At 36.2% G+C, this 23,151-nt stretch overlaps 1 protein-coding gene across 1 annotated transcript in view; it reads right to left on the minus strand.

The window, feature by feature from the left end:
• The window catches only part of KCNH7 (potassium voltage-gated channel subfamily H member 7), a 230,937-nt gene that overhangs the window by 57,680 nt on the left and 150,106 nt on the right, over positions 1 to 23,151 (minus strand). The window contains exons 5-8 of the mRNA XM_054830094.1: positions 19,096 to 19,524; positions 14,948 to 14,968; positions 14,408 to 14,431; positions 10,915 to 11,129 (exon numbers count right to left, since the gene is read on the minus strand). Coding sequence (XP_054686069.1) covers positions 10,915 to 11,129; positions 14,408 to 14,431; positions 14,948 to 14,968; positions 19,096 to 19,524 — 689 coding nt within the window. The remainder of the gene's footprint in view (positions 1 to 10,914; positions 11,130 to 14,407; positions 14,432 to 14,947; positions 14,969 to 19,095; positions 19,525 to 23,151) is intronic.

Below are 23,151 nucleotides of genomic sequence, written 5' to 3' on the forward strand. Positions count from 1 at the left end.
ATTACTGTCAAGCAAAATTGCTTCACAAACTTGTACTTGAATACAACTCACTATCTCTAACCTATCATTTATTTTCTCATGAAGATAGATATTAAAAGCGAGGAAGTACTTCTATAGTTCATTTTCCATCCATTATTTTCCATGACAAAATTAAGAAATGGCTTATAGATCTTAAACCTCAGGAGCCTCTTCCTGCCAGTCAGTATGTAATTACTTTCATATTAGTGGGTAATGCATCATCAGAGCAACACTTAGGAGCATACAGATTTATTGAATGTGCATTACTGAACTTTAAATCTTAAATTAGTGATATGCAGATTATCAAAGAAGGCGATATTAACAAGTGGCTATTTTTAGTAAATGTTAATGCCAGAATATGTATTAAAAGTTGTGTAACCCTCCTCTTTAAAATTAGCTTTAAGGTGTTATTTCAGAAGACAGAAAATGCTATCCTTCAAAATGCTGGAGTTTGTGAGTAATTCCTTCCTCTTCTGGCAACACTAAGCTGTTAACAAGCATTTATATGTCTGACAACAAAACATCAAGGGTCACATTTGTAATAAGGGCTTAAATTATTGCTGTGGTTTTTAGTCACCTAAAAGATATTTTTTACCATTTGCTCATGGCATGACAACAAAAAAAAGTAGATTTTGTGCTTGTCAATGTTATCTCATCTTCCTCACAATATTTATGAAAAATGTATCTTTCTTTACTATCCATTTAGAATGGTTTGCTAGTTACCAAACATTTTGATGCAGCTAAAGAAGAGCATAAAAGCTGTAAGAATATCTGAAGTGCATGGACTGAAAATTAATCAGCTACAGCCATAGATTTGTTCTATGATTACAGTACTTACTGATGTAACTGTCTGGAGTAAAAGAGAAAAGGAGAAAAGATCCTTGTGCTTACATTAATATTTAAGTTTAACCTTCAGTTTCAGGGTAAATATTTTTTCCATAATCAGCAAAATAAGCAAACTTGAGTTTCTAGAACATTTGCATTTTGTAATTAGATCCCTTAGAGTTTAAAAAGGTGTGAACTGCAATTGAAACTGCTCTGGTAGCTGGGGAAAAGCTTCATTTAGAAATGTCCATCTCTCCTGTGGCCTTCCAGTGTTTGTCTAATGAGTATATGCCAACCTGGTTCACTTAAATGGTTTAGTCTTACCGTTCTGCCCATGTTCCTCTCTTCACACCACTTGTAAGTTTAATGCATTACCCAACCTTCTACCAAATTTGGTCACTAACTTTCCAACCAAAAAGCCATTTGGCAAGAGGAGATGGAACAGATTGCATACACATATACACACAATGTGATCATACAAATCACATTTCACTAGCAAAAGCAACCTGTAGAAGCATGATCCAGGTTTCTAGAGCTATCCATTCAATTCATACTGGTCAGGCAGAGGAAAAGGGTGGATTTGTGACCATGGAGAACGGAGCACACAAACTTGCCTTTCCTCAGTCAGTAGTTGGATCTTACATTAGACATTTTTCTCTGATGTAAAGACATATTTTTGTTTGGGGGAATTGTGGCAAGACATGTTAGGACCCTTATGATGATTCTTCACTAGCTATTCTGATACTTTAACAAAAACGTTGTGATACCACAGCATTAGTGAGCCAAAAATAACTCCTTGAGAAGCTCTACTTTGCCTGTGTTATGCTAAATGAAGCTCACGCTCAGGAGACAACAGGACCTCTTATTTGTGAATTTAACCAGGGAGATATGGGAATCTTTTTGGTACTATGGCTGATCACATATATGATTGCAGGCATCAAAGCTCAATCCAGTGGAAAAAATGCCTAGGATAGATGCCTGACTGTAAGCTTTAACGTTCTTAAAGTTCTTTGGTTTTTAGATATATTGACTAATTTATCACACTGTGTAAACTGCACAATTGGACATTCACCATTGCAGTTTCCTTTAGCTTACTTGATATTGTAGGTGTAAAGAAGAGAGAAAATAGACAGCTTAATATATCTGGAAATTACTATCCTATACAAACCATATTTTTCAAGCTTTTTTTTGAAACCTGGAAGGAGGCTGCTGTCCTCATGCTATCCTAACAAAATTCATCAAAATAAATTAGCTGGCCTCTAACAATTCTACAGGATGACCATGAGACACAGGAACTGATTTCTTGCTCACTTTCAAACCCAGCAACTAACATCATTAGAGACTAAGCTGCAGCAAAAGGTGCTACTCTCCTTCTGTTACAGTCTTCCATTGTTAACCCACCTACAAACCAGTGAAAACTAAACTTCTCTGAACAGAACAGATTGGTACAGATGTGAGGCCATATCACACAGCAGATCTTTTGTTTCAAAAGAGAGTAGGTTTCTTCATAATTAATAGAATTCATTTAGAACATGGAACATTTTCAAAGAAGATGGATACTTAGATTAGAAAAAAATGCAAAGCCGTGAAATGAAGAACGTTTCTTCCCATTTAATAAATGTTTCTCATTTATTAGTAGTAATATTCTGAACAGGCTGTCTGGAGCCGAACATATCTTCTCATGCCAGCTTTCAAGATATTAAATGAAAAGTAGTTACTGCAATTTTCATATTTAAAAAGATGCTGCCTGAATGTAAAACTGGCAATTCTTTGAATGAAAAACTTATGCTTGAAAATACACCTAAAGTACCTTAAAGCAATTCCACCATGTGCTGCAATGATTTATTCAACTGTCAAAGAAAAACAGACTTATCTAAGATAAATCTAATACAAGGCCACCCTGATATCAGGAAAAAGAAACTTTGAGTTCTCTATGTACTCCGAATATCAACTAAATATTCATGCACTTTAGGTACTTTATTTCAGATAGATTTGAATTTTATAGTCTATTTCTACACTCTAGATGGCCTGAACTAGCCACTTTTAATAAATATTTTCTAGAGATTTTTGTTGTGCTATGCTCATTAATTTTATGCTCAGTGTCACCCATACAGCTCAATAAATGCTTTGCAACTACATGTTACCATACTGATTAGCACACTATTTCATAAACATAATATTTGGGATTCAATGACCCTTTGATTATTTTTTTAAAGCATTATTTCTGAACTATTCTGGGTATGCACTTCTCTACTGATCCTGTTACCAGTTACAAGCTGAAAGCATTATCCAAGTTCTAACACACAGCAGATCATAGATAAGAAGAATGACCTTCTCATTTGGCTTATTAATTTTGGGGGCATTCAGAATTCATAAAACAACATATTGTGCTGACTGGGTTTAATGATCTTTGCTTTTCTTTACTGTTTTTAATCCTATGAAAAAAATCCTAAACCCTAACCAGGAAATATTTTCCTCAGCTGCCAATACATCAAAACCAACCAATCCACATGCCTCTCTCCTACCCCCTGCCCAAGCCAAAAGAATACTAGCCTTGCTGCTATTTCTCCTTTATATGCTTAAGGCCACACGGTTTCTAATCAGTAGTAGAAGACACCTGCTTTAGAATTATCACCAGTTATATCATCACCTTACTAGCTGCAAATTGCAGGAACTTTCTGCTCTCACATTGTTTATTCATTGATTTCTCTCATTAGCAATTTGTGGGAACTTAACTATTTCCTTGAAAAAGTTAATCTGCCAAATTACCCACCAGTTTTGCACTTTTTGTATTAACCAGCATTATACTAAAAGGAAAGTCGTTACTTGCAAGAAATGAATATGAAATTGTTAGCGAAACATACCTGCATTTTTTGTCTGATGAAAATGACTCTTAATAGGGGTGAATATGTAATTTCAGGTAAATGCTAAATATTGCCTGCCCAGGTTATGGCATTTTGTGGCTAGATCTAGCATTGATACTACAGTGTGTACATGTGAGGTGTCTGGCACTAGAACAGAGTTCAGAATCCAGGCTGTTTGGGGGTAAAGGCACTCAGGGAAGGAGGGAGGGAGTCCTGAGTCTGAGTCCCTGGTGCCCAGTGTTATTTATGTGGATTTTTTAACAGATGGTCATTTATGTAAGATAAGTAACAGGCAAAATACTCTGGGACTACGACCCAGGACTGCCTCTTTCTAAATGAGTACCCTATACGTTAGCTACACCAGCAATATTAGTTGTAAAATGCCAGCTCTTTCTGGCCCGTGAGATCCACAGCTTTCTGCCCTCTTCCCTCCCTCTTTCAGCGCACCAGCTGCTATTGCTGTCTATCGCTGGGTGATCTTCTCCAGGAAAATATATGCTTATGCTGACCTAAACATAGAAACTGTTTCCTGAGTTAGCATGGTAACCACCTGACTCTAATCTAACGTTGAAGTTATGCTATTTTGAGTAGGAGGTTGGGCTAGATGGCCTCTAGAGGTCTCTTCCATGCTACATTTTTGTATGGTTCTAAGGTTATGTAAAAGAGAGACTGTGACTCCTTTCATGGCTGTTTTAAGGCAGCTCTAAGTGCATGCGTGAAAGGTATTATTTCAGACTGTGCGTGCCAAGGGGATCAGAGGACTCTGCCGGTTATTTGGATCTCAGTGGGGCTTGACAGGGGCTAAGCAGAGGCTTGACTTCTTGCAGTTCACGGTGGGACAGTTCTGGTGGGTGTCAAAACTGTTGGTTTTAATTGAGTGAACTACCAAGTTTAGAAATTTCCAAAGTCAATCCACCATGAAGTGGGAGTTTGGGGTTTTAGAGCTCTTGTCTAGAGAAATAAGGTTTGCCTAAGTGGTTTTGATCAGTTTTACTTGCTTTGTAGGGCATTAGTTATTACACCCTCAACATATTTGTCAAATTAATTATTTTCAGAACTACAGTGCAGTCTGAAAGCCTGTGTCTGCCTATTTTCCCCCACGTATTAGCATCAAAAGAAGAATGTTGCTTTGGAAAAAGATCTAGTATTAAAAAAATTCATATGCTCCATTCCATGTTAGCATCACAGAACAGATCACTAAGTATTTGGTTGAAGACTGTAACAACAAAGAGATCGCACAAAACAAAATTGTAATTCATAGAAGATATGGGGTACTTTTTCCGAACTCAGCAAAATCAGGCAATCCCTTCCTCAGAAAATTAGATCTTGGGGGAAGGACATGGACTAATTAAGGATGCATCCAGGTTAGACGCTTCAAAGCAGCTGGGCTTTCCAACTGCTCCATTTCTACCATATGTTGTGAAATCTTCTCAAAACACCACAGCAGTTCAGATGCCTTACCCTATTCAGCTGTCACAGAGAGAAGAGGCTCTACTGAAAACAATCACTGTCAAGAAATATTTTATCTTTCACAATTGCTATGAATCTGTAACTATATTGGCCATTTTGTTACTTGATGCAATAGCAAGTAATTCCAATGAAAATGCTATGTTTTCTTCTGAAATTTATTAAAACAGTGGACTTTGTTTTCTGCTTCCATGCACTTTGCATAGCTACTTGCTCTGGTGCAAAAGTGCCTACTCTCCAGTTTTGGTGACATCTTTGCACAGGTATAAATGACCACCCTGAGATTGGGGTACTTTTATTGGTTTTGCCATCACCATGATTGTCTCGACTTTTTTTGTTTTCATGCACAGGTGTGTCACACCTTCTAAATGATAATGAAATTACACACATTTGTACTATTTCTATAATTACATCTATAGTAATTATGAATAATTATATAATTACAATAATATAAATACAATAATTATAATAATTACAATAAAAGATGAAATTTTATTGCAAGAGGGTGCTGTAAACAAAGGGAATAATTCCTGTATAAGCTATATCAATTGATCATTGAAAACAGAAATAGCAAATAATAGAAAAAAGAAGATTCTCACTTCAGCAGAAACCAAGAATATAAACTTTCTATACAGTAACTTGGGAATGTTGGCTCCGCTTACCCCCCAATTTCATTATTATATGTATGTCTTGCTGTGTAACTGGAAGACACATCAAATTTTTTTCCCCTTAAATCAGAATTTTCTGCTTTATATCAGCTTGCGTTCCAAAATAAACAGCCTTGAAATGTTTGTGTGTGAGTTATTGCATGATGTTGTAAACAGCGCAGTGTGTCAGCCGAATCAGACAGCTGAAAATGTATAGCTCAATAATTTGGTTTATTTTTAGGTCTTATATTGCCCCTCTCTGTTCTAGATGCTGCTAGTCTTCTTTTAGCCTGAAAACCTGAAGGTCAGTTTGAAGTCATGATCATATAATTGTTCTTTTTATATCAACAGTTGAGACTGGCCTCAGGGGATATTGTTACTTATTTCTTAATCTTTTGGGGCTGACAGAATAGAGTCTGGCCAGATTACAAAAAACATGCAGTGAAACTACAAGGTCTATCACTTCATATGTGACTCCTCTTCACTGAGAGCTTCACTTTCAAAAGAGCTGTGGGTGTTCAGCATGTCTGCAAATCAGAATACAATCTTCCAATCAACTGTGTAGCCTGTCAAGGTACATATTTATCATTTGATCAGCCATATAACCAGTTTGGGTATATATATTTCCTACAGGTGGGTGGATGATGAAACTGTTTTAAAAAGTATCATTTACAAAAAGTTTAAAGATCATACAGTTTTACCTTCATATAAGTCAGTTATTGAGACAAATCATAAACAAGAGATACATATTGGGTCTTTCAACCACATGCTATATCTCAACAGACCGATGAATTTCAAGGGGATCAATAATCTCTGAACATTAGTGATCAGGAGTCACAAAACAGTTTTGCGCAAACACCATAATAAAGAGATCAGTAATTTATGTTTATTAATTGGGCCAGCCATTGTTTGTTGCCATAGTTAATCTATGAGTATTCAGGAATTCTCTCTTTTCTTTGAAAATAAGTATAGGTACTGAGTATTCTAATCTTGATGCTGCTCTGAGTCTGTTCACAACAGAGTTCACAGCTTTGGAGTCATACATCAATGGGAACTGGATATGTAAGAAGATTTAAAATCAATCAGTTTTTAAACTAAATATAAAATCACTTACTGTTGCTCCTCTACATGCTGTAATCTTAAGGCCAGAAGTCCACTTTACAAATTCATCAAAAATGTTAAGGGACAGATGTCAAATTTTTGCCCCACTGCTTTCTTTCATAAAAGTCTACTTTTTCTGCCTCTGGGAAGACTTGTCTCTTTCTAACAATCAGTGTTAGGACCCTAACTGAACCTGTCAGTGCAAAAGAGAGCAGAAATTGGATTGTCCTCCCGAACAGACTAAAAAACCATAAATTATGAAAAAAAGTTGAGACTCTTCCAGAAGAGAGTCTAGCTTAGCACCTCTGGAAATTATAATGTGAAACATTAAAAAAAAAATTCAGAAAAGTGAAATGGAAATGTAAATTTAATTTTAGTGATGAATATCTACATGACATTGTCAATTTTTTAATAAGGGCTATCTGGCAGCTATGACTGGGCTATTCCTCTCAGTAAAATTCACTGTTATGCAGAAACAGGTGTCCAGAAGATGTTATTGCTACTCTGCATTATACAAGGAGCTTTGGTCAGTGAAGACCCAAGAGATCGGAGTATCTACTAATTCAGGACCATCACATGGGCAGCACTTCACTGCAAGCTATATCTTAAGGCAATATTAATCTCTACATCTAATGTCCTGAACACTCCTGTTAAGTAGTAAGGCAATACTTTAAGGGTCTTTGCAGTAGCATTTATAACCTGGATCTTTTTGAAAAGACTCTCTCACTTGTATTACTTAAAAGGTAAGATGCTGTGAGGATTTTATTTATTTACTTAGTTATTAAATTCGGTAGAGAAATCTTATTTTCTCCACCTGCATTTCAAAGTTCATATTTTTCACTCAAAGTATCAACCACTGTCCCACAACCTCTTCTGCTCCTTCTGAAATTATTTTCTAAACTTTATTCTCCCATCTACTCCTAATTTATTCCACTAAAATCTTACTGCTAAAGCATCCCACTCCTCTTTAAATGCTTTCTGAAAGTGTATTACTTCCTCTAAACAGAATGGCCATAACTGATTTATTTTATTCATTATTCTTCCTCTACCTTGTGAAGGTAGCAATGGCCATCTTCTCCTTTTTCACTGTCTTCACTACCTGAATTACTTCTCCAGCTTGTGGATACGATAGAATTCATACAGCTGTTATCTCTGGAAAGAAGAACTTGTTCTTGTATCCTGTGATGCTGATACTTGGTTTGATATTATTGATGCATGAGAGAGAATCCAGAGTGCAGTCATCCAACTGCGAGGCTCACTGATGCCTTAGTGTGGTGCACACCAGAGTCCAAGTCTCTATATTTTGAGCTGCACAGTGAGAGGAGCCACAGTAGTGGAAAAATCAGGTTATAGCAGCAGGACCAAATTTCTCAGCAAAGTTGAGGAAAGGAAAGGAAGAGAGATACACAATGAGGACTATAAAGAGAGAGATTGATGGATGTTTGAATGGTGCAATATGTGACTGGAAGTGGTCTTCCATGTCACCAAGTCCTGCAATCCCAAAAAAGCACATCGTGTTATCTACACCTTTACTGCATTTCTCAGGCTCTGTCTAAAGACATTTGGAATTCCTGCCCTAACTTCTTTTATTAGAAGACTATTTCAGAATGTCACTACTCTGATTAAGGGTGACCTTTTAACTTACCAGGGCCATTTTATACTCATTTGCTCTTTTACTGATATTGTCCTATAGATTAAATAGGTCATATTGCCCTCTGTACATTTTTGATGCCATTTCACAGATTTACGTATCAGAGGACTGTGCCAGCATGAGCATATCCTAATTATCTTGCCTGATGTTTCTGCCATATTCTATTCTCAACACTGTGCTCAAACTTTCCAAAACCACTTTTCCACTATTCTGCAGATACAAAATGGATCTATGGGCCTATGACAAGTTTTACAAAGAGATTGAAATTTTAAAGACACAGGCAGACATGCAGTGGAACCTTTGAGGTGCAGACTCTTATAAAATATATTGAAATCACTGGGGATTAGAAACAAACACAGGACTAAAACAAACCACATTCATCTTCCAAATGTCTATTTCTAATTTAATTCATGAATAACTAGTTAACTAGATCTTTGACTATCAAATTCAGTAGACCTACATTTATTTATACCTTCCAGGAGTTTCCCTCTGTACCTAATCCTAGAGTTTATGCTGCAGCAGCAACTACAACCTGAATATACTAAAAGAGAAAGGAACAGCTGTGGGGAATTCTTTCCAATTATGATGAATGGTATATTATCAAAGTTTGCTACCCAACTTGTACTCTGCACATTGCTTGAGATCTAGAAAAGGGCACAAACCAATGTCAAATTAAATTGGAAATCTTTTGTGATGTGTAAAGTTTTATAGAGCGTATAAAATTTAATTTTGAATTTAGTTAGTATCAATGTTCCTGGAAGGTTTAGCTGATCCAAGCGATTTCTATTGGACCTTTTCATAATATCTAAGTTGTTTGGAGAATAAACATAGATCTATTTTTATTCATTTATTTATTTCCCTATAACAGTGTAATCAGAACATAGAAACTTGGCACTCTGGCACTAATTAGCCAGTCAGAATTTTGAAAAAACCAATCAAGCTTGACTTATGCTTATGTAACTTATAAAAATTAGTCTTTTTAATGTAACTTGACTTTTGCCATATTATCTGTGAAAAGATTTCTATGTATAACTACTATGAATAATTTAAAACATATCAAAATGGATCCGGAAGAGATTAAATCTTTCACAACTGACCAGGGAAGAAAGTACAATGGTTGCAGATTCAAGCTAGCTATCAAAGACAAAATATATGAAAGATAAAAATCCAATTACTTTTTAGGCACTAAGTGATCTCAAGATAGAACTGATAGAACTTTTGTCTCTATAGATAGAACTTTTGTCTCTATTTCTGTAGGAGGGTGTACAATACATTCCTTTTTATATCCGTCAAAAGGAGTGGGAAAATATCTGGCATAGTACCAATGTAGAGAAGCTGCAGTCTAGTCTATGGAAGGCAGGTCAGCAGTAAGTCAAAAGCTACTCTTGGCAAGATCTTCCTCATGAAATTTTTATCTGCATTCTAACACAAAGCACTTCTAACATCTTTCAGTCTGTCAGCAGACAATGGGCATTTAAGGGCCAACCCTCTGCTTTTTAAAACTATCAAAGAAGTTATTTGTGATACTGTCATGTCTTAATATTTTTTCAATATGTTGCACATTGATAGCCTGTCCTTGTCAATCTCCATATGACATTACAACACAAATATAATATTCATATTGAATTTAGCTGAAAACTTCTGTTGCCTTCACAAGGCACTGTATCTGTCTTAGATTGAAGAAATATGCTATCTTGAATTGTTTTCAGTTTTGTTTCTGTTGGAACTAGATGATCTTTGAGGTTCCTTCGAACGCAAACCATTCTATGATTCTATGATTCAACTGTATGCCTCATTCCCAAGTATGACATAATATATCATGCATCCAGTCCAAAGGTATCTGCTTTTCATTTTGACAGCCTTTTTGATGTACACACATGGAAAAGATAACCACAGGAAAAAGCATTATGAAAAGCCAAAGAAATGGAAAAGAAATTACAAGATGTAACTATGATACATATACCAGTGGCACAATCACCTACCATTTGTTATCATGTTGTGCCTTGCACTAATTAGCAATTCATAAAGCTGAGAAAGAGGAAAAAAAAAAGAAACTAACATTTATGACTGACAGGAATCACTGAAATTAGTGGACTTATTTGGGGCACTTGTATACTACAGGGTTTTTCCATTGAAAATTTTGTTTGTTAGCAGTATCATTTAATGTTGTAAACTACCTCATGTGTAACTGAATTGGAAGTAAACTAAGTAATGGCTCAAACCCTTGAAATTGTCTTGGAGATATCCAAATCACTCATGAAAAGAGTAACAATCTATTGAATACACTGATAATTGGCTCCACAAAACTGCAAAGGAACTAAAATAATTGGTATTACCTTACCTGGGTAACCTTCTCTGTTACATTGTGCGTTCGGTCTTTCACCTTAGGTGCAATAATCGCTTTCTCCGAAGAAGGAGGAGATGAAGATTTTTTTTCACTTTTGATATCTGAAAAGTTCAGTGTGAGTTGAGGAATTTTGTTGATTGTACTGTATTTGTTGAGGTTTGAATCTGATGTGGATCCCAACAGACTTGACTTGATATGATTAAAAGGCCCTGAAAAATCAGAACACATATTTAGTATTTGACAAATGCAGATAAATAAGTTATCATTAATGTTTAAGTGGGATATGCTAAAAGTGTAGTTAAAATCTATTTTTCACTATACTACTTGTTAATAGTAAAAATTATCTATATTTTAAAAATAACTCTGTTGCTAATGAGAATCAAATTTAGTATTGGACATAAATATGAAATTTCCTTTAGTTATAGCCCAGAATATTTTTTTATAAAGTCAGTGAATTGCAAAGTACATAATGAATCCATCCTTACTTGTTTTCATGTTATTGGGTATGCTGGTATGCTCCATTATAATGCTGGCTGAATATAAAGACTATATTCTCATTTGTTTATAAAAGCAGAAATAGGACACACGATTATATAAGATTGTCTGGACTGAGCAAAGGCTCTGTTATCACATCTGTACTGTTGTTCATGATTACATGATAGTTAGTTCAAAAATGCCTTTTGGTAAACTGGAAAATTGAGTAGACCCTTGCTCTACCCCTGTTGACTCATCAACTCCATACTTAATCAATGGAAATATTAACCTAACATTGTCCTAAAAGCGTTCCATTCTGAAGTATCACAAACTCACAAAATTTATTTCTTCAATTGCTATTACCAACAAAATATTGAAAAGAATAGGGATACCCATACGTAGAATATTAATGGAGTATTTAATATATACTTAAACACGTTATACTACTTTAGTGCATCATGATAGATAAAAAATATGGAATTTGTATACTTTGTGAGGTACATATCCATTATAATTACTCTTTTCAATATTGGATGGAGTTCTTTGTACACCAAGAAAGCAATATAACTGATCAGTATGCTTATTTTGTATTGTCATCAAAAAGTTGGTCCAGATGCCAAAAATATTCATAGTAAGGAAAATTTGCTTGTGAGAATAATACTGGGAAAAAACCCCATACAGATGTTTAGACAGCGAGAGCTAGATTCAGTTATGCATTTAAGAAAAAATCCAGGTCTTGCAGTCAGTAACAATGTATCTATCTGAAGTATGGGTTTCAAGGGCATTTCTCAGATGCCCATGAGAACTTTACTGCATCCTAATTCTATTGTGGGCAACAGTGTGATGTTTATTCTTCTACTGTTTTTGAGATTTTTTTTGTCTTCCTGGGAGGGGAACAAGAATTAATGCTATGATTCAGGAACAGCCAATGGGACAGGATTAGGCCTATGGGGTAAATTGCAGAGTCAACAGCAGAACAGCTGAATTGTATTTGCAATGTGTGAATGAATGAAATTCAAAGCAACTAGCGGCCAGGAGATAGCTGTGGGGAAATGCTTCAGGTGGTGCTGAATTCTTTTTTTCTTTAATTTTTTTTTTTAAATTCTTTAAGTGAGGGCTGGTCTTCCCTCACACCTGGCTTAGAACGCTTGCTGAAGAATTTTAGTTTGTTTTCTTAGCTTAAAAGGATTTTATACACATACTTTCTACCTTCTAAATTCATGCTAACTATATGTTAATCTAGGCCAAAGATAGAGATACTCTACTACTACATTTCAAATTGTGCCACTGTGCAGAAAAGAATTCAAGATGATAAGGGAGGGCATGGTGCTCTAGACTAACAGTTCAGGTCTTCCCCTGGGAGAGATCAGTCTGGTGGTTCTGCTCTCAAGACCTTCTGTACTTTGTCCAATGATCATTTGATGTAAGAAAAACTAAAATTTGTGGGTGAGTGTTCTAACCACTAAACTATGAAATCAGTCCTTCTTTTTCTCTTTAGACAAATGAATGTAGTATATTCTTTGTGGAACAGCTCCACCAGAAAAAGGAAGAAAGCACTACCTTTCTTCCACAAGGAATGCTAAAAAGCCTGGTACTGAGGAAATTACCAAGGAATTGGAATATTGTGCTTGAACACCTTTTGGTCCAGGCAGGATCTGAACCTATCTTTCACATCATCTACATGACTCTATTGAAAAGTGGTTTTCAAAACAAATCAGGGCTCACAATCTCCTCAAAAATCAGCTAAGTGGCTAATCTGGCTGGCATGTGCTACCTATGTGTGGTTGGACTTCCCTACATAGTTGTAGCAATTAATAGTTTTTGAATATTAAGTAGGCTTAGACATGAGCAGGGTATCAAACTGGGGCCATTTGTCAGATAAACAAGATTCTTGGTACCTAAGGAACTCAATGGTAAGAGGAAAACTAAACTAAAGGAACCTAGGCAAATCTATGATTAGATAGTAGATAAGATTTTCTTTTTATAGTAACTTTATAGATGCTTAAATTGCATTGAAGTTTTGCTTTCTGGGATTTAAATCTTTTATTGCTTCTATTCTAAAGGGAATTATACTCTCTCCTTTGCTACCTAAAACTCATGCCCTAGTGTGTGATATTAGACTTAAGTTAATTGCACATAAGAATAAAACCTTGCTTTTTTAAATCCACCTTCTTTTGCTTTAGAAAGTGGTGAAAAGTATATATATGTTCCTCATAGATAATTGTAATGAATTTAAAGACATTACTAGCTTAAGTACAACACAGGCTGGCAGCAATTGATCTGATACTTGACAGCTAGTGGACCTTTGCTATACTCATAGCAGGAAGCAGAAAAAGAGGGCCATAACAAATCACAATCACAATTGACACTAATTGGCACCCTGATTGACGGTTTCAGCAGAGCGGCCAAGAATTGAATAAGCAGGGAGAATGACATGCTTCTGCTTACCCTACAAAAGAGATTCTTTAAGTTTGAGCTCCCTGTTTTTATGGTAAGACTCCATTGTCCCTGCTTACACAATGCACTGAGAAATGATTTCACTCTCCTGAGCTGTCAATCTGTGATCTTTCACCAGCAGTAAATACATTTATAAAAGTTGCTTTACAGTACAGAGACTGTGGTTTTTTTCCTCAAAATTTTGCCAACACACACATGAAGCAAATGCAATGATTTCACAGTCCACGAATTGCTTTACAGAACCTAGGTCATGCACTGCATGCAGTTTAGAGAGAAGACTACCAGGTACACACACTTTTTGCATCATGCATGACGTCACAAACCAGTTTTAAGACATAGCTACAAATATTACAATTAAACTGAACACTTTAGTAATTGTTTTCTAGAAATGGAGGAAGTAACTTAAGAATTATATTCAAATTGCTTCTGAAAGATGTAGCTCAGTGCTGGTGAATAGAAACAATTTTGTAACTGCATTAAATGTTATTTAAACATGAAATTGGCAATGAAGTTCATGCATGCATATTTTAATACTACAGGAAGCTTGAAATCATACCCCCTGCCATCCAGGAACGTGAAACTAGTTTTAAGGAGACAAAAGAGGAATAAGTGAAGATACTTCCACAAGGCTCCTGATTACCAATTATTTTATTTTTGAGATAGCTAACTGAAAACTAAACACCTTATAACAATAGATTGCTTGTTAGTGGCACCACCGAATTGTACATCTTTTCACAGGTAAAACTTCTGGTAGCTTCAAGAGAAGTTTTGCCTGCTTAAGGACAACAACACTAAGTTAAATAACTATGATATGTTCTATCTCCCTCCCTTCCTTTTTTGAATTAACAGATAATTAAGTCAAATGACTGTTTAACTATGCCTTCACTTTTTCCAGGGATTGGTAGTTAGTGCTTTGAGACAATAGTTAAGGGAATAACTACGTGTTTAACAAACATAATTTAAGTAATGCACCTGGTCCTAGAGAGGTCAGCATGAGAATGTTGCATTCGAACATTTCATACAGCAGGCAAAGTATCATGCCAAAAAGTGTGGCTGTTTGAAACACTGGAAGGTACAGTCTAGATGTATACTTTACCTTTGACATTGCGACCATTGTCTGGTTTTCAGCATAATAAAAGTGAAGAAAGAGAGAGAAAAAAGACAACTAAAATCTACATCAGAAAAAGCAGAAAATATTGCTTCAAAATATGTATGTGGTTTAAATTGAAATATTTTTGCACCTCCTTGATTATCTTATGTGGATTTTTAGTCAAGGTGAAGTCACTTTGACAATTGAGAGATAATCTGTAAAACTGTTTGGAGTAGATCAGCAGGTAGTAGGACTGGCTCTAGATGACTTGCCTTAACAGTAACATGATAAAATTGTTTCTCCACAAGTTTGTTGCTGGGTTAGAAGTCAAAAGTGCTAATTATGAAGTGGTAATTAGTCACATGTAATTAAGTGAGGCTGAGGCACCCAGAGCTGCGGGTGGGCAGTGCAGGCCAGCTGCATGGGGCTGCATGGGTGGCCCTGCACAGAACCCCAGGCCCAGTGCCTGCTCAGGACTCACCGCAGGAAAAGTTTTTACCACGGCAGCAAGCTGAGCTGTGCCTTTCTGAGTAAATATTGGAGAAACACTGAGGAGAAAGATATACCTTAAACCTTTCTTCAGCTCTTAGGTGCCTTTCCACAAGGTAACAGTGGCAAAGCTCTCCGTTGCTACAGGCACACCCAGCCCTGAATCCTCTCATGAGATCAAACCTCTTTAGGGAGAATATTATTATTGTTACTATTATTATGTGTTATTATTTTGAAGAAGCCACATAGGTGGATAGATAGACACCACCCCTATTCATGGGTGTACAACACGACCCATAGGCTGCCCTCCCTTTGTGTTGTGCCCCCTGCCCGGCTGCGGCAGCTCGGAGGGGGTGTGAGGGCCCTGGGGGCTGGCAGGGAGCAGGGGCCCAGGCGCAGGATGTGGCCCTGCCCCTGTGCGCTGCTGGCCACCATGACCAGCTTACTGGCTTTCAAAGGTGTGTTGGGCTCAAGGTGATATTCACCTGTGGTGACAGGCCACCTCTGAGGGCTGAGGCAGCTGTGCCCCTGTCCGCCCCAGCAGCAGCCCGGTCTCTGAAGAGGCCCCGCTTCAGCTGTGCTCTGGAGAAAGACCATGTCCTTCTCCTCTGAGGGGAATTGGAGGTGATGTTGGGTCTTGTCTGTGGCGTCATGTCACATCTGCTGCCTCTCTCTGGCTTTTCCTCAGCTTCCTGAGGTCTGGGGAGCATGAGGCATTGAGCTGGCCCTCTGGACCATGGGTGTGGGAGGGTATTTAGTTCCTCTCAGCCTGATGCCTTTCTGTGCCAGGCGTCTGTAGCAGTAATGCAGAATTTGTAGGCTGAGTTAGGCTCAGAAGACTGCAGGGGTGTTGCTGAGGTCACGTTCTGAAGACAATAAAATTCCCAAAGTGTCCCTGTGAACCTGTACCCGCCTGCAAAATCTGGATTGCTGGCATTTCAGGTGAGAAGGGCTTGGCTGGAGTTTGGGTGGTGGGTGGAAGACACAGTTCCTGCCCTGCTGCTTTTGCTGTCAAATAGGCAAATTTAGAACTGAATTAAATCGAGTACACTCAAATTAATTTTACATCCTAACACCTTTCAGCATACAATGGCCACAGCTATGACAATTTTAAAGTGATAGGCAACTAGGCTACATAAATTTAACACATGAAATCATTTGTATTCTCAACTGCCTTATCTTCCAAAAAAATAAATTTGACCGTGGGTGAATTGCTGTAGTTAGTATTGAACTAAATGATGCTATTCTCTGTTGTCAGAATTCTGTTGTGCTGATTCAATTAATACTATTTGAAGAGGTGGAAAAAAATTAAATCTGAATCCTGAATTGTGTTCTCAGATGGAGTAGTAGTTTTCAGTGGATTCAGGAAAATTCAAAATTATTAGGATCAATAAACAAAATAAAAATGGAATGGGAAATATGTTAAACCTTATGCTTCCTTGGGTAATACATATTGCAACATCAAAGGCCCCATAATTTAGTCCATTGGGACTGTAGTTTACTTTTACTTATTGTACTTTACTTTTATTTAGGGCTTTACATTCTCCAGTACAGTATCTACAGCTTCTGCTCAGAATACGTGAGTCCAGAGAAGATGATTTAGGCTGAATCCTGGTTGTCTATCTTACATGGATAATTTTATAGCAACGATAGAAGTTTATGTCTCGCTGTTGAGTAAGGCAAGCAGGACTTGCTGGCTAAATTTAAACATCTTTTCAGCATATGGTGCCAAATTCTAATGTGCTTGGAAGCAGATGGCATCAGGGATGGTTACTAATTCTAATGCAATTCTGAGAGCCATCCTCTGTTCTGCTGTACTTTTTTAGAATGTGTATGTGTGACCTAAACTTAGGGCCAGATACTCTACTATTTTGTAGCTTATGCAGAATGAAATCAGAGTGGCGATGTTTTATCTATTTACACTGTGAATTATTGCATCACATGAGAGGCCATAGGAATTCAAATGGATTATTGACTCCTCATAGTAAAATTTATTTTCCTTAGTATTTAACATTTGAAAAATATTGTTCAGTGAAATGGAGCTAGAAGTTATGCTCCTCCATGCAGCAAGTATTAAATTATGTGGCAAAGCTCTGCATGAGCTTTATACCACCATAACCAAAGAAACTGATTTTTACACACTTTCATCACATAACTATATGAAGAATGACCAGCTGGGAAGTGCTTTAATGAGAATAAATACTGAAAATAGAAATTGACAAAACAGATATCTTTAAATGTCATTTATTTGAAATATCTGGGGAAGTTGAAACCAAGATGAAGCTTATGCACTGGTCCAAAAGACATGTCAAGGTTCAACCTTGGAGATTTTTGCCTCCACATCCTGATCTTGAAATCCTGGTTTGAATGTGAACATGAAATATAGCAAAATGATATAGTTTTAATTGAATTTTCAGGTTCATTTGAATGGAAAAAAAATCAGAGTCCAAAATAAACAGAAATGAGAAAAGAAGTATTTACACATTATATTTAATACAGGAAGAGTAACTGGAAGGAATAATTAGTTCTGCCATTCTAGGAGTTAATTTGGGTGGCAGAGGAGCATTCAGACTTATATTTTAGGAGATGTACAGGAGCCAACAGCCCTTGATGTGGACCTTCCAAAAGGAAGGAGAACCTAAAGGAATTTTACACTTGCAGTCAATGAAGGAGAAAACCAGGCAATCACTGACAATGAAAGTTCATTTTCTTACTAATTTATGAATCTGTACACAGTTTTCCATGACATATGTTTCTGAGATCTTAAAATAGTCCATATAAATTCCTTGTCATCTGAGTTGAATAAAAAGTATGCCATTCCAGTCATTAGACCATCAGTAGCTTCAAAAGAATCGTATATGTGGCACTTTTCTGCAAAAGCCAGTTTCAAAGGTACCTCTCCATTCACGGGGCTTTCAAACCTCTGTTTGCTAAACTGTTCCCCAAGTTTCTCAAACTCCCTGTCTCCAGCAAGAAATCATGGATTATACTCCATGACTTTCCGTGATTAGACAGTAGAAAGAAGACAGAGAAAACATCTTTGTAAACTTTGCTGGTTGCAAGAATATACTAACACAAAGAGAAAATCACACTTACATGAATTTTACACTAAGCATTTCACCAAGTATTTCCCTAAGCATTATACAAAGCATTTCAGTAGAGTTGCTGAGGATATTTTCTCCAGTTTGAGAGAAAAAACGTCTCCGTGTTGGATCAGTGAATATACAATGTGCACATTACAGATTTAAGAAAAATAAACTGATCAATCTCTGAAGTAGGATTTCATATGATCAAAGACAATCTAATATATGTGAGTATGGGACAGAACTGTGCATGCGATTTTAACTGGATCACCTGATTTTTTCCCCCCAAATATCAGTATAACCTTTAGGAATGTTGGGCCCAATTTTGCTATATCTCTATACGAAGGCAGATGGTACTCTAAGAGCAACCTCATGATTTTATTGGTCTGCTTAGACATGAAAAGCAATATTTAGTGTAAATAAGCCTGGCATATTTGGGCCTTTAATAGTTTTAGTGTGCCTTTGAATGTATACAGCTGATTATATTTAATTTTGCTTACAAAGTGATGATAATTACTATGAAAAATTGCAGTAATTCCTTTCTTAGTACATCATAGAATACTGATTGACTTTCTACCATACCTTCGCTTGCGTGACGGTCCCTAAAAATGTTCTTGGGATGGACGTTAAAGCCTTCTATGTCGTGTACTGAAGATGCTCTCCGTATACTACAAATGCTTTCCTTTGATCTGGAATGGGTTAGTGGATTGCTTGTCTGTATCATGTCAGGGTAAAGTCTGTCCCATTGCTGTTTAGGTGATGAATGGTCAAGAGGTCCTGATATATTAACCAAAGGTGAACATTTACTGGGTTGAATCAGTGCTTTTGTATCATCCACTTCTGAAGGACTGCAACTTTCTTTTGTAGGTGATTTAAAGTGCTTCATAGCCACTGAGTCATCGCTGTGCTTAGATGAGTCGACTATCACTGCATCAGGGTCTTCTTGTGGTAAGGACTGCTTTCTGTACGTTAAAAGTCTCAATCCAGGTAACCGGAACCCCAAAAGTCTGCCTACATGTAAATACATACAAAAGAAGAAAATATTACATATTAGTTTCTTGTCATGAAACTCTGCTTTTTTCACACACAGAGTGCATAATAATAGCTATAATTGACCTATTCCTAATAAATTACAATGCTTAACAATTGTATGTGTAAATATAGAAATATTATACAGTTGTAAGTTGATTATAGTCATAGTGTTAAAGGATATCATACCTCAGCCTGACCTAAGTTATTGAGCTCAGAATAGGGTTAGCAGCATTGATTCTACAGTCTGTTTTAAAAGAGATAAGGTTATCTGTTCTGATGGTCCTTTCTAAATTAAAAATCTATGCCTCTATAAAAGACTGCTAGAACATGTCAAACTACTTTCCTTGATAGCTGTTATCCTGAAATAAGTATTTGTGGATTCTATTATTAGTGGAACCCTGTGTGCTTAAAAGTGTACTGCTGATTTATTGATTTATTGCCTAGAAATTAAACAGGAAGATACCAGTGCTAATCCTTTAGGAAAAAAAATAAGTCGTGTATCAGTTTTGCCACAATCCTTTTCAATACTTACATTTTACAATTAAATGAAACGCTTATTTTGAATGAGTTTAAAATGAAAAGTAAAGGAACACTCAGGAAGAAAAAACAGCGACACAGCTCTCAAGCCTCAATTGCATCTATGCAATGCAATTATCTTTTGTACATGTGCATAGGTGAGGGCTTAGTTGGGCTTGGTATATTGCATGGCAGGATTAGGCTATTCTAAGTGTGTGGAAAACTTTCTGTAATGGTAAGAAATATCAGTAGCTGAGAGGAAGTGTAAAATATGGTGCAAATAAAGAAAATGTAGGGGAAGAACTGCAAAATCTACAGTCTGTCCCTCTAAAAAACCAAACCCAGATAGCAATTATTTTAAAGTATTGTGTAATACAACTCACAGATGTAATAAAATGCACAGGGACTTCTGATGTACATAAAACATAGTAAACAGTTCAGAAAAAGAAATGCTAAAAAAAATAATTAACAAAATATAATTGAAATAATTGAAATAATCAGATGTCACTGCATAAACAGTCTAACTTATCTAATAGCTTTTTGTCACTCATCACTTTGCTGCATGAGTGTTTTCCACGGTGAATCAATAACAAAATGATTTCTCAGAGGTCATCTCAAAATATTTTGTTATTCCCTCTTACTGGGATACGAAGTTCTGTTTGGGATAAGATTTCATTTTTTTTAGTCAGTTTTAATTGCGTAGTGGCTAGTTCATTAATATTTAGCACTGAAATAGTTCATTAATATTTAGCACTGAAATTTATCGTCCCATACTGAAATGTTTTGAAATAGTCTTTCATTGATGCCTATGGCCAACAGTAAGTGCAGAGCAGTTGATGGCACAGCTTAATCATTTAATGTTTTAAAATGAATGTCCTATATATTTAGTATTGAATTTCTTTTGAATTCTAAATGAATGAGAGTGCCCTGCTCTTCTTAAAGGAAAACCTGTGTAAGAGTTAAAGTTTCTATACTAGATGACACTGCAGGTCCATCTAGCACATTGTTGGACCTCTGATATTTGCCAGTAGTGGGTATATGGAGAAGGAGTTTAAGAATCACCACTTTGTGTTATTTCTCCCAGTAAATTTACTCAGTTTCTGGCTATCTGCAGTAAAGAACCTTTCTGAGCCAGAGATTGTGTTCAAACCACAAACTGAATGTTTGGTGTACCCTTCTTCCATGACTTTGTCTCAGTGCTTTTGAAACACAGTTGTACTTTGATCTGCAAAGCATCCTACAGGAAACAGTTCCATAATTTTAGCCTACCTTTGTGAAAAAGTACTTCCCCTTGCCTGCTATAAACCTGTTGCCTTGGAGAGGGTGCTAGTTCTTATGATATGAAAAATAGCTAATAATTGCTCCCTTTTTATAGTCTCAATAATGTTATGGCTTCTCATACATCTGTTGCATTCCTCTTTGTATACCTCTTTTACAAGCTGAAGAATGCTAGTGTAACTGTATTGTGTAATTCTGATCATCCTTCTCACTCTTCTCAGTTCCTTTTCATTTCTCATGTAATCATTTTTGACAGGTCGGAGCTACTCTGAAACTCAGGGATCAGTGCAGGGACATAACAGCTTTTTGTTTTGATCTTAGTTCCTTTCCTTATAATTCCTAATATTTGATTTGCCTTTTTGTGTTATCTTTCTAGCCTGTGCTAATTTAAGATATTTTCATGACATCTGAGAGATTTCTTTCTTGATTGCTAATGTAAAAAATTTTATTTACTGTTTCATCACTTGGCCACTTGGTATCATAAGGTATGTCTGTAAATCTCATATTCTGAATAATTTTGTGACATTCGCAAACATTCTCACCTTGCTGTTTGTTACCCAAGTAATTGAAAACGTATTAAATAATAAAGAACCTATGAGACTCTACTGATAATATCTCAGTATTTAGAAATCTGGCCATTTATTTCCACCCTTTTTTTCCCACTTTAAAATATAAATCTGTGTAACAATATTGCTTTTTTTCCCTTGAATATTTCTGAAAAAGCTTGTTGAATTCCAAATATTTAGCATTGACTCTATTACTCTAATGTATGCACAACAGTACAGTAGACAGAAATTTCTGTTACATAAAAGCAGAGTCATGCATGTTTTAAACAGCAGCTAGAGGTGCCAATTTTCAATCTGCACAGTGATATTCAGCAGAGTGCATCTCGGGAACATGGATATTCTGTCTAACTTACCAAGTATAATTGAATACATTGTTTAAAGTTGAAATTAATGAAGTACATAAAAAAGAATTTTATTATTTATAAATGCACATAGAATTGAGTTTCAAAACAGTTTATAAATCAATTTTGAAAGCTTATTGCATCAAAGGTGAAACAAATTCTATAATTCTTTTTTCATCAATTACATTGAACTTCTTAAAAATATCATTCATAAGGTTTTCTGGCATTAGACATTGTTAAAGGCTTTTTACTAGCACTCTATTTTAGTCATATTCATGGCGGTGCAGATGGTCTTTTCTGCTTCACCAAGTTAATATGACCATGTTATACTGCATTACTGATTTAGCTGTCTAAATGCAGTTCAGCTGGAAAGAATACTTAGTGAGAATTTTGCTTCTTGCTAAGTCTCTTAGGCATGACATAGAAAACTTAAATTAGTAGCTTTTTGCTATTCTTCTATAAACTGTAATAAATGGTCTCAAAGTTAAAATCCCTATTTCCTGCTTTTTAATTTGAATATTCTTTAGAGGAGGAGGAGTAGTATTATTCTTCTTCAGTGTATAGATAATGAGCCATATGATGTGTTGGCCACTCAGGTCTCTGCTGCAGTACTGCAGCTAAAGCGATCAGGAGTCCCATTCAGAATTTGTCTAGTTTACATTACACTTCCTTGCTCAGCTCAGTAATAATACAACTTGTCATGAAGTAAAATTCATGGCCCCAGGCCCACTGTCCCAGTATAGACTAGAAGGGTCAGTGGAAGCTTTCCTGGTGTACTGTTTATAAGGTAAAATCTTTTGTTTGAAATTGGACAACCCCTGCTTTGTGTAGGTATGATGTCACAGATTTATCTTGGCTTACAATACTAAAACATTTTTGAGATGCAACTAGGTATTTACTATAAA

Source organism: Grus americana, chromosome 6 (assembly GCF_028858705.1).
Source record: "Grus americana isolate bGruAme1 chromosome 6, bGruAme1.mat, whole genome shotgun sequence".
NCBI classification, from domain to species: Eukaryota; Metazoa; Chordata; class Aves; order Gruiformes; family Gruidae; genus Grus; species Grus americana.